Source organism: Gymnoscopelus microlampas (assembly GCF_963454915.1).
Source record: "Gymnoscopelus microlampas genome assembly, chromosome: 14".
In the NCBI taxonomy this organism is placed as follows: domain Eukaryota; kingdom Metazoa; phylum Chordata; class Actinopteri; order Myctophiformes; family Myctophidae; genus Gymnoscopelus; species Gymnoscopelus microlampas.
This window is the reverse complement of record NC_139951.1, coordinates 10,640,279-10,657,995: the sequence shown is the minus strand read 5'-3', so window position 1 is coordinate 10,657,995 and position 17,717 is coordinate 10,640,279. Positions and strand designations below refer to the sequence as shown.

General features: G+C 42.0%; 1 protein-coding gene across 1 annotated transcript in view; it reads right to left on the bottom strand.

Annotated features, from left to right (window-relative positions):
* heatr1 (HEAT repeat containing 1) overlaps positions 1 to 17,717 on the bottom strand; it is a 48,254-nt gene that overhangs the window by 6,912 nt on the left and 23,625 nt on the right. Inside the window, exons 25-38 of the mRNA XM_084078723.1 lie at positions 17,346 to 17,449; positions 14,760 to 14,906; positions 14,147 to 14,265; positions 13,365 to 13,486; positions 12,616 to 12,744; positions 8,567 to 8,797; positions 5,415 to 5,544; positions 4,747 to 4,919; positions 4,033 to 4,085; positions 3,807 to 3,930; positions 3,342 to 3,482; positions 2,265 to 2,569; positions 1,398 to 1,548; positions 138 to 296 (exon numbers count right to left, since the gene is read on the bottom strand). Of these exons, the coding sequence (XP_083934849.1) occupies positions 138 to 296; positions 1,398 to 1,548; positions 2,265 to 2,569; positions 3,342 to 3,482; positions 3,807 to 3,930; positions 4,033 to 4,085; positions 4,747 to 4,919; positions 5,415 to 5,544; positions 8,567 to 8,797; positions 12,616 to 12,744; positions 13,365 to 13,486; positions 14,147 to 14,265; positions 14,760 to 14,906; positions 17,346 to 17,449 (2,088 nt within the window). The remainder of the gene's footprint in view (positions 1 to 137; positions 297 to 1,397; positions 1,549 to 2,264; positions 2,570 to 3,341; positions 3,483 to 3,806; positions 3,931 to 4,032; positions 4,086 to 4,746; positions 4,920 to 5,414; positions 5,545 to 8,566; positions 8,798 to 12,615; positions 12,745 to 13,364; positions 13,487 to 14,146; positions 14,266 to 14,759; positions 14,907 to 17,345; positions 17,450 to 17,717) is intronic.

The following is a 17,717-nucleotide window of genomic DNA, read 5'->3' as shown; positions in this document are numbered from 1 at the left end:
CACTCGGTGCCGCGCTATGAGCTTGTAGATCTGCTATTTTTGAAAAGCCAAAGAGTAAAATAATGCTTTTTAGCTCAAATGAAAATGTGACACAGATGCAACTTCAGGTCTTAATGGGTTAAATAAATGTAAATCACCTGCTTGTCGCTGACCAGGTCGCTGTAACACTTGGTGAGGGTGGGCAACAGGACCCTAGGGGACACCTTGGTGGCCAAGGTGTCTCTGAGAGAGGCCAGGCGGACAGACAGCTGGGGGGAGGTGGAGGTGGTCTCAGCCAGATGACTCAGACGACACACCTGATGGAGAGAACAACAATCAACTTTAATCATACGTCACCTTGTTAAACTCAAGCCCAAGTCATTTTTTGAGGAAATTTATATTTTTGCCTACTGTAAGTCAGCTCCTTATGACACTGGCCACCTCTGGTAAAATTGCTTATCTCCTAATTTAAAAGGATCATGTTGTTCCCTCCCCTTTTAGTATAATGGCCTAACTCCCTAGTGCAGAGGTCTTCGACCCCGAAATTGTCGCGAAATTGTTGTTTGATTAAACAATATTTTTGTTTGAAAAAAAAAGTCAAATTGTCTTTAAACATAACATGAATCCATAGCAAACAGATAAATGGAGGCACAATGCACAATAACATGGTATGTTTATACATATTTTGTAGAGATTTTTTTTTGCACACCTACTGGGGCAGGTGTGTAGGAGCAGGCAATATAAAACACAATTGTATGCATAAATATACAATGTATGTGGTAGCCCCCCCTAGGGTTAGGTCCCCTGCTCCATCTCCCCATCAGTTTGGGGGTCCCTGGCCTGAAAAGGTTGAAGACCCCTGCCCTAGTGTGACTTAGGCCAAAATAGGCATTTCCCCCACCCAAACAATGGCCTAAATCAGTAAATCATTTGGCCTAAGTCAGATTTAATCCTATTTAAACCTCTTATGTTACATAACTGACAGACAGTGTTGTTTTTATTTTAATAGTCATAATTTGTTATAAAGGTTTTGGGTGAAATGATTAAGAAATCATATAGTTTTGTTTTGGATCAGATTTTTCTTTTTTCTGAAAAGCTTTAAAAAATGACTTAGGCCAGTAGTTTAGCAAGGTGACGATATTGCATCTTTCATTGCTGTCGCTATTGGTAAAATATGTATGCACTTTTGTAAATTAATGCCCTACAAGAATGTTGCACATAAGTAGCAAAAATAGGAGATTGCTATTTTAGATATATTTTCAGAGTGAAAGTGTGTCTGTGGGTTTTATAAATAATGAACAAATGTAAAGTATCAACGAGGTCCCATTTCCTGAAAACTAACAGTTGTGACATACAAGGTTACAACACTACATTATAAAATACAGCTCTGTGGGGTTGTTTTGTGTTGGTAGGGTTACCTGTAGCGTTGTTTCATGGAGATAGGGGCTGATGAAGTGGTGCAGGGTCTCCACCAGGCGATGCAGGGCGGTCACTGCACTCAGCAGGTAGATCTCATTGGACATGATGTCTTTCCTGTCCTTCAGGGTTTGAAGAACCGCTGGCATCAGCCTGTGGTACAAAGTAGAGGACACCGTCACAAACAATGTATGCCAGACAACAGAAATCATCGATGACTGCCGGTTGCTAGTTGAATGCTGCAAAATGTGGCTGTGGTCCAGTTGGTCCAGTCAAATTTTTTGTTTACATTTTATGTTATCTCTGCTGTCGGGCAGAAACCAGCTAACTCCAAAATGTTCATTTTTTCAGGAAATGACAAAAACAAAACCAAAAGTGGAGTTAGGAGGTTTTGTTCATCATTGATAAGAACAGCTGAAGAATGGACCTCCAAGCTCACAATGAGGTTGGAGGTCAAAAGGGGGCGGAGCCTGGAGTAGGCAAAACCAGTTAACTCCACCCCCCTTTGGTAGTTTAGCAGAAAGTTTGAGGATCCAATGGAGTTAGCTGGTTTTGTCAGAAGCGCTTTTTAATACTTTTTATTGGTTCCATTGTTTTTGTATCAACACACAGCCTGTGTGTTTGAGAACCACTCATGGCAACATAAGTCTTTTCAAAAAACTGTTAGGATTTAGAAGACATTTGTAAAATCCCCGGAAGCAAAGATTTGAGTAAAACAAATCTGCTTTAAAAAAATATAAATATATTAAAAGATTTTACACACATTTTCACGATTTAAAAAAATATATAGCCAAGGAAATCTTAAAATGAGAAACGGATGCGTTCCCGGTCTAAATGAGTTAATTGGCTTCAGTTTGCCGGTGGCGTACTTGGGTAGCTGTGAGATGGCGCGGGCCTTGAGCGTCGTGACCACCTCGGCGATACAGAGCAGGGCGCTGCCCATCACGTTCTTCTCCTCCTCCGCGCCGGTCACCAGCTCCACGGCGCGCACCAGCACGGGGACGAACGCCTCCTGGTGGCTCGAGCCGAAGTTGCGGCAGAGCAGCTTGAGACTGTAGAGGGCCGTCTGCCGGTTGATGGCCTGATCCTCCTGCTCCTCCTTCTCCGCCACCTTGCCGTGACCCTTGCCCACGATGCTCAGCAGGTCGCCGATCAGTTGGAGGAGAACGGTAACCTGTGATGGAGACAAGGGGGAGAGGTAAAGATAACAGTCAATACAAGAAACTATACTACGTTTTTTCTCCTATTAAACGTTTAAGTCCTTGTTATCCGACTTCTTTGTCCTTGTTTTCTTTCATTCTCATTTCTTTACCCATATGATCATTTTATTTCATTGAAATTTCAAAAATTGGCAGCTTGGACAAAAGATCATCTCACCCACTCTTTTACACCCGTAAACTTGCGATGTGACAATAACGTTCGAAGTTGCAGTTGAAGACCTATTTTATACTTTGTCGTATAAATGGTGCCACATGGCAAAAACAGCTGATCTACAAGTTCACGCAATCGCATCGCAATTGTGAGCTTGTAGATTCGCTATTATTGATGGTTTATTTTGCCTATAATGACATTGACAGTGGCTAATGCTTGGGAATAAGTGGTATTATTATTACTGCACATATCAACACTAATAAGTCGTCTCTGTCGGGTCGAAACCTCATATGTCCAAAACTTTTACCTTTCAGGATTCAAATCCAAAAGTAGCAGATCTACAAGCTCAAAACGTGCCGCTTCGCGCTGCATTTCGAGCATGTAGATCTGCTACTTTTGCGTGATACTGTAATATGATTAAGTAGAGCGTCAATTTATGAAAAAACAAACAAGTGCTGTGTGTGTGTGTGTGTGTGTGTGTGTGTGTGTGTGTGTGTGTCTGTTGCTCCTCCCACTGTGTCCTGTGCTGTAGTTTATTATTCAGCAGGTCAGTGTGTGTGTGTGTGTGTGTGTACCTGTTGCTCCTCCCACTTTGTCCTTTGCTGTAGTTTATTATTCAGCAGGTCCATGGCCTTCCTACGGACCGATGGCAGCTCATTACCCATCAGCCCCCTGATCACTGGGATGAAGGTATCCGTCGGCAACAGGGCGTTCACCTGGGAGACAGAACAACCGGGTCAAAGCGGTGGCAGTGTGAGGTAACCGGGTCTCTACTAAGATGTGAGCAACAGAGATTTAACATGGACAATTATTCCCCATTATCATCGAAAAGGTTGTATTAATATCCTAACTACAACCACCAAAATAATGACTAATTGTATTACTTATTACGGTAATAAATGAATTAGTAAGAAACCACTTAAGCCATATTTTTAAAATAAAGCTGGTATAGGTGCTAGTAATAATTGTGTCATCTATTTTCTACAAACTAACTATTTTCCAGTGTAGGCCTACTGTATAGTATAGTAGTATACAAGTACCTTGTCCAGAACATCATACGCCTTGGTGAGCAGAGCTCTCCAGAACTTGGCAGTGGGTTTGTCTGCGTTCTCCTCCACGCAGCGAGCAACAGTGTGGATGTAGCGCAGGATCTCCTCCAGAAGACTAAAACACAACATCAGGAGAGTTATTACCGAAACAAAAAAAATGAACGGTTCAATGCAAAAAGAGTTTAAAATCCCATGATTGATATGAACCACAGTTCACCTCTGTTGCAGCTGCTGTAGAGACTCATCTCCGACGTCAACATCATCTGCAACCTGTGATGACAGACACAACACAGCCTCACATCAAATAGGATTACATACTGTAGCTGCTTTAATACAATGGAATGACTATCTGGGAGACGTTCATCATCAGAACTACATTATTTCACAACACAACATAGAAACCATGTTAGAACCTTGATTCCTCTTTCCTCCCAAACAAAAACAGAGAAAATGGCTTTACCCAATATTTATCATCTTGGGTAAGATGTCTGTTTTTAGATATGGGAGATAGTGGATGATGCACATTCACTTTAGGCGCAGGACAAGCAGAAGGTGAACATAATTGCGAAGGTACACACAATAATAATGTGGGCACACTGGTAATATGCTCCCACTTGCTTTTTGCTGGATTTCAATCAAATAGCTTTTCATGAAGAAGATCCATTTGCCAACATGATCCATTTGGTCAATATGTTCTTTTATTATACTACTTTATAATTAGTTTTACATTACGTTTACAACATGTATTAATTCTTCAGTGCACATACAGTAAACTTACCCTACACATTTTGACATTAATAGCTAGAGGGGCTTTTATTCTTGTTTGTTTAGTATGCAGGAAATGGAACAGGTGATGGAACATTCACTGTTATTACGGTCGGTAGGCTTGGTAGCAAGAGAGATACATTTTTAAGCGGGTACCCTGGCCTACCTTTTCTATGAAGCTAGCAGAGGAGAGGAGCTGAGCCATGAAGGACACGGAGAGGAACTTCAAGTGTCTGAGCTGCTTGCTGCTGTGGTCCTCTGGGTTGAAGATCAGGTCCTCCATCCTCTCCTCCACGTTCTTCTTAGCTCCACGGCGGCCCGCGGCCGCTTTCACTGGAGCTGCACAGGAACAAGAGAAATGTCCATAGGACAATATACAGGTTAGGAGTTAAGCCTGATTTGTACTTCATTGGGTGCAACTGTTAATCGAATTAATAGTTTATGAAAAAAAAAAATTGAATAAAAATGGATTTCTTTTTTTTTTTACAATAATTATTTTAAAATAGCAAATAACGTGTCTCAATAGCGATGAGACACGTTGTGAGCTTGTAAATCTGATATTTTTTGCTATTCTTGTCCTTTTTTACCTTGTTCTGTAAAGCACTTTGTAACCTTGTTTGGAAAAGTGATTATACAAATAAATTCATAATTATTCGTTGATATTAAAAAAATAAAACAAATCAAAGAAAACGCGCTTCTAGATTAATAAAAAAAGTAATTGATAGGATAATCACTAAGAAAATAATCAATAGTTGCAGCCCTAACACTTGTCGCACGCTGGAAATAGCCGATTTACAAGTTCACAAGGCGTGACGTCAAAAGGCAGCGTCTCACCTTCATCTTTGTCCTGGGGGAGCTGCATGAGGTAATGGAGGACCTGGATGAGAGCGGTCAGCTGGTCCGACACCTCAAACTCACAGGACAGCGAGATCCAGAACTCCACGTCTCTCTCCAGAGCAGCATCCTGAGAACACACATACAGTTACATACTGTATGACTGATTGTTAGGGCTATTTACCTTGTAGTGAACTTTGTTGTTTTCAAGTCATATCAAACAAGTGTTAGTTACCTTCTGACATCTTTCATCCATTGTATAGACTGGTGGGGGGTACCAGAGGGTCCCCAGCAAAATGTGTTAATATAGCGTCACAATCACTTTATCCATATTTTATAGCAGATATACAAGCTCATAGCACGTCACGAGTGACACGCTATGAGCTTGTCTGACAGCTGTTCACCTCAGAAGTGTGTCTCAGTGTTCCTCAGTACATTTACATTAAACATTATTTATAGACAAGGCTGCTGTTATCTTTTCACCAGCATATCCTAATACCACACACAGCTTATTGTTATCATCTTGACCTTGGCCGCACAGTAGCCTCAGCAGAACGGAATGCTCAGCCGCAACGTGAACACAACGATAAGAGAGAACTAGACAAAGTCTTCTGACTGCAAAGGCAACACAGACTCTTTAACTTTTCAGACCGCGAACCCCCAAAATAATCATACTTTTTGAACTGGGGACCCCCCCAGTGCCCCCACCCTGACAAGTTGAGGCATTATCTTTAGTTTGACTCAGTTATAAACATTCCATTGGCTATTTGTTGCCTCTTTCTTAGGTAATATTAGACAATTTCAATTTGACCAATGTTTGACCATTTTTGAGGAGGGTCCCTGACCCACAGGTTGAGAACCACTGACACAGAGCACAGCAAAAAAATAGTTTTCCATCAGATGAACATGTATATGACTATACTTAAGTTAATTTATGAGTAGCTGACATGGGGCAGATGAGCTGTTGAGAAGGGGACATGTCTGCATGTGTGACCATGCCTTTTTAGTAGCGTGATTGGACCTGGGCTCACGGCTATGTACACACAAGGCCAGAGAGAGAATGCCAGCAGAGACACAAGGAGAGCTAGAGAGCTTACTTATTGGTGCAAAGTTATTTGAATTTAGATGCATGGCCAAGCAGCAGCCCCAGCATGACTGTCACTTGGTTGTTCATGTATGTGCGTGTAGTCAAAGAGCTGAAGCTTAATTACAAAACAGCCTCATCAGTTGTGTCTGCAACAGCCCACGGTAGCACTCGGTGCGCTTCAGTGACATAATGACCAATTGGCTGTTGGGGACTCAAATTAAATAGTTTTTAGGACTTTTATAGTTGTGTGGCTGTTCTCACCTTAGTGGGTTGATAGAACAAAGTTTCACTTTTCCCCAATTTAAGCTGCTCATCAGCATTTTTGCCATTGGCCTGTAGTGTCACAGTTGAGGTACCAAGTTTGCACGTAGTTTGAGTGCGCACACGCCCGGTCATGGACTGGTTTCACATTTATTGTTATTTGCCTGTTTCAATCACTCACTCAACCACTCACTCAATCTCTTTAAGGAAAGAGCCAGAGCTCAAACTTTTCATAAATAACAAACCCATTCAGCAAGTAAAGGAAACTAAGCTCCTGGGAATCACCCTTGATAACAAATTGTCCTGGTCAAATCATATAGACGATGTTGTGAAGAAAATGGGAAGGTCACTGGCAGTGGTAAGGAGATGCAAATCACACTTTACACCTGATCTAATTAAACTGGTAGTAAACACACTTGTTCTTTCGCAGCTCGATTACTGTCAAATAATATGGTCGAACGCCACAAAGAGAGATTTAAATAAACTCCAGTTAGTGCAGAATAAGGCAGCACGGCTAGCCCTCCAATGTCCTTTTAGAACTAGCATCAACACCATGCACTCTGATCTACAATGGCTAAAAGTTGAGGATAAAATCACTGCCACACTGATAATGTCAACATGGAAGGTTTTGCAATCCAAATCCCCAATATACCTGTACAGACAGCTAAAACATCATTTAGAGTCATATACATATGCCACCAGACAGGCAACACAAGGCCGATTCTCACTTCCCAAGGCAAACACAAACTACCTGAAAAGCACAGTAAAATACAGAAAAATGATTACATGGAACTCCTTGCCACTGCCAATAACCAAAATAATACAGAAATCAAGATTCAAAAAACTTGTAAAAAAACACCTTGGAACATACTTGTGATGAAATGTAGGCTACTAGATATATATATACATATATATATATATTTTTTTTTAAACTGTTTTTAATTAATCTTATGTGTTCCATAGCACAATGTGAATGGATCACATAGCCAAATATATATATTTTTTCTTTTTATGCTTATGATTTGTTTCTGTTTATTGCTTTTTGTTTTTGTTCCTTTTTGTAATTTGTTTTTAAATGTATGACACATGTTTGTAAAATGTATTGTTTTTAGATGGACCCCAGGAAGACTAGCGGTGCTTCAGGGCACAGCTAATGGGGATCCTTATAAATAAACAAAATAAACAAATCTCACAGATATGTCACTCTGAGAGTGCACAATTTGGTTCCATCTGTACACTCTCAGAGTTATGGGGCACTTGAAATAAAAAATGTGAGAGAACCACTGATCTAGATCATTTAACACATTCCATGCCAGAGGTTAATCCCAACGTTTTATTGTTGTTTTTTTCACGTCGCCATAGACCTTGTTAAAATCCTTAAGATTGAGCTGTGCACTGTTTGTTTTGTTCGTGGACATCTCCCTGCTTCTACCAGTGAAGACCACGTGTCAAACAGGGCATCCATGTTGTAGTTAGAACGGTTTATGTTAAACAGTGATTAGCGAGGAGAAAAAACTACAAAGAGAAAATGGAGTTTCAGTTTCGTCATTAGAACGGGGGCCGACGGGATCGGCAAAACCGGATCCCGAATAATTCCGTTTCCGGTGGTGTTACAATGAAATGTGCCGTATCGAAAATTGAAAAAAGTTTTTTTTATTTTTGAAAAAAAGGAAAAAGCACCAGTTGGCGCATAGCCCGTAGGCTACGGGATCGGCGCTTTACGGTTGGATTTATCGGCCCGTAGGCTATGGGCCTGGAGGTCAATGTGTTAAAGCAGCGCCTCACGGCTACTACTCTTCCTCACCTTCTCGCTGGCGGCGCCGGTCGTCTGTGTGGCGTGCTGCTTGAACAGCAGCAGCAGCAGCACCCAGAGGAAGCGGGCCGGGCCCAGGGTGCTGGTCAGCTCGGACATGATGGGCAGGCGGCGGTGCTCGGGCACGTGAGGCAGAGCGTCCGTGAACACGTGCATCATCTTCGTCACCACCGCCTCCATGCGCGCCGAAGAGTCACCCGACTCACCGCTGCCCTTGTGGGCCTGGGAGGGGGATAGCAGACAGATGAGAAATGAACACTCATATAATGGGAACATTATGAAGCCTTTGTCAATAAAAATCAACTCTTAACACATCGGGTGCCGATCACGGTCTGAACCGTGTGTTTACATAGTGGCGCTCTGGTGCCGTTCACGGTCTGGACCGTGATTTCAGTCTTTTTGTTTTTTTCTTTCTCTCCGCACGGGCGGGGCTAGAGCAGCCCTGGGAGTACCCATTGTGATCCTAAGAAGGATACGCCAAATGGATCACCGGAAACAAAAACATGGCTTCCATCCGCTTCCTGTCTATTTCCTTCTTTAAAACACCTATATCTCCGAATCCGTTTCCTGTGGTGAAAACCGGTCATGCGCGATGGGCGATCCCCCCCCGTTGTAACTTGCAAGTGAAATGTTATGGTTCCAGGCTGTAGCCAGGGTCATCGCTCAACATGAATGGATGCTTTTTTTTAACGTGGATTTGCTCGTCGCGGAGTCTACAGATTTAAACAGTAAAGCGCAGTCAATGGGGAGAATGCTGGCACCCAACGTAAGTTGTTATGAAGAAATGCTGGCACCCGATGTGTTAAGGTGAGCGGCCTGGCCTGGTCTAGTGGAATGACATGTATCCTTGTTGGCCAAATATGTTCAACTACAATCTACAATTTAGGCATTAGAGCTAAATTCTAGTGTAATTGTTAGGGGCGGAAAATAAAATCGATTCACACATGTTTTATTTATTTTTTATCATCATCATATTGCTAATTGCATAGAGCAGCAGCCAGATTTTGGTTGGTTATCAGAATATTGAGAAGCCTTTGTTATAAGTCAGTATTATTTTACAAAAAAGGACTTGTTTATTTTCTTGTTGGTCTTCTGCAATTGTTAACACATTGACTGCCAGAGGTTTTTCTATAACAGGATCAGCCAGTGCCAGGAATTTTGACCATTCTGACTCATATTTGAGGACTCACAGAACATTTTGTGTTATGACTATAAACAAATGGAATATCTCAAAAAAAAGCTTAGAATCTCTTCTTTTTTCTGAAAAAAAAAGTCAGTTGATAGCATGTTCCGTTCTTTAGCTAGAGGTAGTTGAATACAGCTTGGTCTTCACCAAAAACAGACCTTTTTGTTTAGATTCAGAGTTATGAGGGTTTTAGTAAAAGGACACACTTTAGATGCATAAAATGATTTCAAAAGTGTTTGACATTTATTTTGCCCCTTCATTGACATCAGTCATGTAAACAATACTTGTTTATAAAAAGACATTTAAAAAAAAATGCTTTCGATTGTACATTTATCACTGTTTCCAAAGTGCAAGCTTATTTCAGCTCATTTCAAACAACATTATTCACTGTAATTTTTTTTTCAAAGTGTTTTTTCCCCCAAATAATAAATAATAATTCAAAGTTCAAAGTGCAACATCAATACATTCATCGAGAGCTTCCTTTTCCAAACTTTTTGCCCACACAAGTCAAAATCTCAAGCCACACCTGTATTCATAGCAGCAAATAGCAGATCTACTAGCTTTTACTGAGCTTTTAGATCAGCTTTTTTTTTTCTTTTATGCCATTCATTTATCATGATTTGTGAAAATAAATAAATAAATAAAAATAAGTCTGTCTGTCTGTCTGTCAGTCAGGCTTCAGACTGTGACCCCCCCAAAATAATCATATTTGAACTGGGGACCTCATTTTGTTTGAAAATAGCAGATCTAGGCCTACAAGCCAGCCCTTTGTTTCTCTCTCTCTCTCTCTCTCTCGTTCCCAACCCGAGATCGCAACCCGCAGGTTGAACACCCTCTTCTAGTGGCCACGTGGGACACATTGTTGCCAGGTTGTGAGAGAGAAATAAGCAACCAGGTCTATGAAAACAAGCCCAAAACAAACGAGAGATGTGGTTGCCTCGCTATCATTACTTTGAAAAAAATAAAGAAAAACTCAGTCAGTCGCCATGAATCCTGTGTGTGTGTGCGCGCGCGCGTGTGTAGTTGTCCATGATCGCTATGTTGTTTCTGTGTGTGTGTGTGTGTGTGTGTGTGTGTGTGTGTGTGTGTGTGTGTGTGCGCGCGCGCGCGTCCACCTCGCTACAGGCTGCTCGCAGCCTCGCGTATACACACGAGTTACGTCTGGAGTTTTATGGATAAATCCGTTCGCCGTGATCGGTGCGGAGCCCAGGGACCCCCTGGGACCCCCTGGACTTGTAGGGTGTGTGTGTGTGTGTGTGTGTGTGTGTAGTTGGCCATCGCTACGTTGTAGCGATGGCTACAACGTAGATGCGAGTAACCTCGCATCACCAGTCTTTCCTTGGAGGAAAAAACAAAAGGCGACCGTGTCCATGGAGTTTATTTTTTATATGGACATCCCACCGTTTGCCAACTTTGCCATCGTGTTGCAGAAAACTGCTAAAGGTAGGCTGAGGTTATTTTTCACTGGAGGTGGACCCTCCAGTGGGGGGGTCCCTGGGCGGTTGGAGGTTTTGTGTGTGTGTGTGTGTGTGTGTGTGTGTGTGTGTGTGTGTGTGTGTGTGTGTGTGTGTGTGTGTGTGTGTGTGTGTGTGTGTGTGTGTGTGGGGGGAGGTGCGGATCGTTCGGACCCTCGGACCCCCAGGTGGCCAGGGGGTCCCTGGCCGTGGACTGGGGGTCCCCGCCTGGGGGTTGGAGGTTGTGTGTGTGTGTGTGGAGGTTGTGTGTGTGTACGCTCTGAACCAGGGCTATGTGTGTGTGTGTGTGTGTGTGTGTGTGTGTGGGAGGGGGGGTTGCGGTCGGAGCGTGTTGTTTTTTTGGAGAAAAAAGAGGCGACAGGCTTGTGCTTGTGTATCGATCGGGGACCCCCCAGGGGGTCCCTGGCCGTGGACTGGGGGTCCCCGATGACAGGCTTTGGCGTGTGTGTGTGTGTGTGTGTGTGTGTGTGTGTGTGTGTGTGTGTGTGTGTGTGTGTGTGTGTGCACTCAGTGATCCGTGAGGGCTGCTGCAGCTAAGCAGGGGGAGAGACGCTGATCGCTCGGAGTCGGATAAACTTTATAAAAACAGATAAAATCTTCGGTGTGATACAGATTCGCGGACCCCCTGCTCTTATGCAGATTCAGTGCTTTGTAATAATAGGTTTAGTGGTCTAGATGGATGATATTTTGTGCCTGAGGGGGTAATCTAACGTCCAGTGCGCATTTTTTTTTTTTTTTTGCTTGCCACGGGTGCTGCTGCCTCACTCAACACAGGCAGCTGCTTGCTGCTCGGATCAGACTTTCAGTTTAATATGACTTTATGTGACTTTAGTGTTTTGAATAACAAGTTTTATATTATCACTTGACCAGATAATGATATTTTACAACTTTTCTGTGGTCTAGATGGATGAAATTTCTTGTCAATGTAGGTAATGACTTAATCTAATGTAAACTACAAAAAAGACCACTTCGCGTAGATCTACGCGATTGGCACGCTGCGGCTTTAAATAGGTTCGCGTAGATCTACGCGATTGGCACTCAATGTGTTAATGTTGGCAAATATAACCTTCCAGTTGACAGTGACACATCTCTTCCATTTTGTTTTTATTATCAATAAAAGATAATGGAAGTATCTAATAAACTGTGTTTATTAGTCACACAGTGAGGGGGAAATAAATCATGTATTGGAATCGCGATGCATCACGAATCGCAATAATCGGAATATAATCGAATCGTAGCCCTCTGAATCGAATCGTCAGGTACCTAGCGATTTCCGCCCCTAGTAATTGTACTGTAGTGATATCAAACCATTATACAAGCCGTCAAGCTGCTTTCAACAGACAGAGTAATAGTGAAGTAGAGAGGGGTTGTGGTCTCACCTTGAGGAGGGCAGGTATGACCGTCTGTACTGTCCTGTTGATCACCTGGAAGCTGTAGGCATCGTCCAGACGCATGATACCGGCACCCATGAAGGTGAAAATAGGCATGATGTTGTGAAGGACCTTCTCCTGGAGACAAGAGGACAAGGACAGAGTTTTTAAGTAATACACAATGAATTTTAGACTTATTTTGTCTTTCGAAATGTTTAGCTGGTGTTTGTATGATAATCCTGGGTTCCCACTCCAAATGAATGCTAAGATGACTTTACTTTTCCCATGAGTTTCCATAACTAACAAACTTGCAACAATTATTTGATAAACCTAATATTCTCAGATGATGATATGCATCTATACAAGGTTTATATTATACATAAACACGAAAATGCGTTTTTGTTTTATCTCTTTAATGTAAAGCAAATTGAGCTGATTGTTTTGTATGAATGGTGCAATAGAAATAGATAGGCTAATAATAATTATTATTATTTTTAAATATAAGGAAACTGAAATAGCTCTTTTATTCACCCCATCAGACACATCAATGGATAATATTTGATTATTAAGAATTTACACATTTCCCGTGTGGATGTTTTCATAACCCCCAAGCGTCTATGTACCGGGGGACCCAAGGGTAGATGTGTAGATAGATGTAAAGTCTAATGCACCATTGAACTCAGAATAGATGAGTACCGGTAGGTGTTTTGTAAATGCAACATCCCAGGGCAGATTGTGTGGATGTACTCAGTACTCACAGGGAACATTCCTGCTCCAGCCCCTAGCAGCAGCAGAGCGTGGTGGTGGGTCTGGGGCATCTCTGACACGCGGACACACTGGACCACCAGCTCCACGTTGAACTGATCCTCGTGCAGGATGTCTGCGCAGAGACAAGCACACTCATGGTCACACTAGGAACTAAATGGTATCGTATGCAGTCCCGCCCAAATAGTGTGATTCACAATGTTACCGTCATTAGCCCATTGAGACCTGGAACTGTCTCATTTTTAGATTTGAGCTAAAAAGCATTATTTTACACTTTGGGCTATTCAAAAATAGCAGATATACAAGCTCATAGCGCGGCACCGAGTGCCGCGCTACGAGCTTGTAGATCTGCTATTTTTGAAAAATCGTGAAAATGTGTGCAAATCTTTGAATATATATATTTTTAAAGCCAACATTTTTAACTCAAATCTTTGCTTCTGGGGGGTCCCTGGAACAAAATATTTTGATGGGGGTCCGCGGCCAAATACATATCATTTTGGGGGTCCTTGACATGAAAAAGATTGAGCACCACTGATATAGAAACATACGTTTTTCAGAAAACTGTTGGGATTTAGGAGACATGTAGAATCGGCTTCAGGTCTCAATGGGTTAGAGGAGGTGGTGTTCTTTTTTTCAAATGGGAAAAATGTGCATAACATTTCTTCTAAATAATGTTTTCTTTATCTCCTGCCCTCCATTTTGCTCCCAACCCCACCCCATGTGTAGTATAGCCCCTGCCACTGCTTATGAACCCATGTGTGTAGGACATGCATACCTGCAGCTATGAGTCCTCCATCAGGGGACACTTTCTGACAGATGTTGAGCAGACACTGGAGGAGCAGTTGTCTGGTGTACTCCGTGTTGCTGTGCTCTGATGTGCACGGCTCCAGACTCCTGAACACAACACATCATGGACATCCGTCAGTTCAACATTATCAACTACAGCAGTGGTTCTGATCCTTTTCAGGCTGTGACCCCCGAAAAAGAATCATAATTGAACTGGGGGCCCCCCCCAACATAATCATATTTGAACTGGGGGCTCCCCACCATGAAGCACTTGGAATTGTAGGAGTCGAGGCATTACATTTAGTCTGACATGGTTCCACAGATAAATATTGTGAAAATAGTTTTTTTTTTTTTACATTTCTGTACACTCATGGTGTGGTGTGGAGAACCCTCTGGGGGTCCCGACCCACAGGTTGTAAACCACTGAACTACAGTACGTCTCAATATTGGAGGTCACAGTGACTTTGCATTAAAAACTTCCAAACTGACGTACCTATTTAGGGCATATTATAAGTGAAATGTAAAACATATTAATATTTGTTTTGCTGCGTGATGCTATCCTGTGTTTCCATATTGCTGACATGACAGTTTATACTGTTTACCTGGAGAGCAGTGTGAACAGAGCCGGCACCAACAGGTGGGGTCTCTTCAGCTTCTTCTTGTGCTGCAGCAGCTCCAGGATGAGCGTCACCCTCTGCCAGGGTATGGCACCCTCCTCTGGTGGGGAATCGCCACTGTCTGCAGCTTTCCTACAAAAAAAAAAAAGGTATAGGACATTTCAGATCTATATGACAAGTACTGTTCTAATAAGCTTAATTACATCTATTCCAATATTACATATTTTTTTTAAACATACACATTTTTTATCATAATTTAACCAGGTAGTCACTTTTAAAGTTTTAAAGTAAGACCTGGCCAAAATAGCAGACAAAAAGACAAATCAGTTCTTTTTGTTTATTTGTATTTATGCCTACAGTATGTTCTTGTGTTTTTGTGTCTTGTATGAAAAAAAAAAACACAAGAAAATAAAAGGCATGAATACTTTTAAAACACAGATGATTCTGTCGGTTAACGTTTTAATTTGGCACGCTAAGGATTTGAGCTCCCTGCATTCCTTTGATATCAAACAGAATTACGGGGCCAGGCTTCCAGCATGGACCCGTATTGTTATTCGCATTATTCCATTTCTTCTGCCGTTTTTTCCAGTTCTGGCTGAACCGTGCATACGCTTTTTATGAAACTCGGCCATATGATAGATGGTCATGAAAAACGATCAAAAAATAAATCTCACAATCTTTCGTCAAAAGGTGGCGCTATAGCACTCAGTTGAAAATGCCAACTTTGAACAGGTACAACTCATGCCCTGTTTTACCTACAGCCATAAAACTTCAATACACACATGCGTCTCCTCATGATGAACAACTTTCACACTCTGACTTTTGACCTCTGACCCTTAGATCTCCCACCATTTCGAATTATATGAAAAACAGTTAAAACCTATCTCCTCCTGGGATTTTTGAGTAATCTGCACGAAACTTTTTACACATGAACTTTGGACCTATACCAAAAAACGTTTGCAAAATATCTTCCATAAGTGAAAAAATGAAGCTTTAATGAGCCAATGAATATTGCAGTTTTATGACAATTATTCATCTGCCCCTAACACATACATGCAGACTTACCATTCTTTGAAACTTTGCAGAAATGTAAAGGGCCATTCCAAATATCACTGAAACCAATCTTACTCCAATTGGTCAAACGGGGGCGCTATAGCAATTTTTTGAAAATTGAAACTTTAAACAGGCAAAAGTCATGCCTCGTTTGGCCGACAGCCATTAGACCTGCTTACACATGTGCCTTGACTAATGAGGAACACATCTATCACGTTAACCAGTAAGCACCGCCCTTATATTGTCCGCAATCTTGAGCAGTTTGAAAAACACTTAAACCCAGGATTTTTCAGCTATTTGCGTGAAACTGTATCATCTGTGTGATCTCCTTTCACAGGTTCTTGTCTGTTGGTGGCTTCTCGCTTAAATGTGTGCCCCACAACCTGAAGGTCACCAGTTCAAGCCTCACTTGGTGCAGACTTCATCTAAGTTGCATTTCACACAACATGACTATCAATGAATACATCTGCAATTGTTAAAGATAACATGAAATACTTAATTGAGTGTTTTTTACATACTTCATTGTGAAAATAGCTGATCTACAATCTCACAACTTTTCAGATAGCAATGAGAGTATGTTTTTTCAATGTATAACATACTTCATTGTGAAAATAGCCGATGTACAATCTGACAACTTTTAATGGTTTGTGAGCTTGTAGATCGGCTACTTTCACTAGTTTTAGTTCTGAGGAGATGTACAATTTCTTCATTGGTAAATGGTTTGTGAACGAGTGATCTTTGTGTTAGTGAAACAGGGGCTTGGGTCATGACAGAAGGCAAGAGTTTGTGATCCTCAACAGACAATAGCAGCCTAGACAAAGCTATAGCACTATAGGTAGTGTTGCAGCTACCTAAGAGTGCCTCACGATCGCAAGGTTTCCGGTTCAAGCCTCACTTGATGCAGACTCATTTAAGTTGAATTGCAAAAAACATGACTCAATCTATTCCGTTTCCATGGCTCTCTCTCTCTCTTCAATCTATTCCGTTTCCATCTCTCTCTCTCTCTCTCTCTCTCTCTCTCTCTCTCTCTCTCTCTCTCTCTCTCTCTCTCTCTCTCTCTCTCTCTCTCTCTCTCTCTCTCTCTCTCTCTCTCTCTCTCTCTCTCTCTCTCTCTCTCTCTCTCTCTCTCTCTCTCTCTCTCTCTCTCTCTCTCTCTCTCTCTCTCTCTCTCTCTCTCTCTCTCTCTCTCTCTCTCTGAGGGTCGAGGCTCTGGTTGACCCAGGTACGATTCCAGGCCAGGTCAGCAAATGTGTCGACGAAATGAAATTTGTCCCTGAGCAAGACTCTTAACCCCTAATTGCTCACAGGCCCTCATTGGAAACAAGACCGCAAGGACTTTCATGAACTGACCTGTTAAAGGAATTATCATTTCTCTTTCTCTCTCCTGGCCCCGTATTATCGCTGCTTGCAGCTATATTTTTGGTTTGTTATTTCACTCATGTGAGCGTGGGTGTCTTACTTAAATTAGAATTATAACCACAGTAAATGCTGTAACAGACACATAAAGCGAGTCCTCACCTCTGCAGCAGTGTGCTCCTGCGTGTCTGTTGGATGGTTACTGTCACTTTAGGTTTCTCTGGAGGAGTGAGCTCGTTGGCAACCAGCTGACCGTCCACCGCAATCTATGGAGTCCCACACAGAAAGAAATAACGTTCAATAAAACCTGTCTGGTTGAAATAACTGTCAAAGGTGGACAAGCACGTTTTCCCACTTAAATTTTCAGTTTACTGCGAGTCTTTTCTTGTGTTCTAGCATCACACGACTAAACCATACCAAACCGCTGTTCTGTGTTGACCTCTAAAACTATATTCATCTTCTTGAGATAATAAGTAATTCATATTTACTGTATATTATTAATTTAAACCCTATAGTTGTCCGGGGTATCCCAGA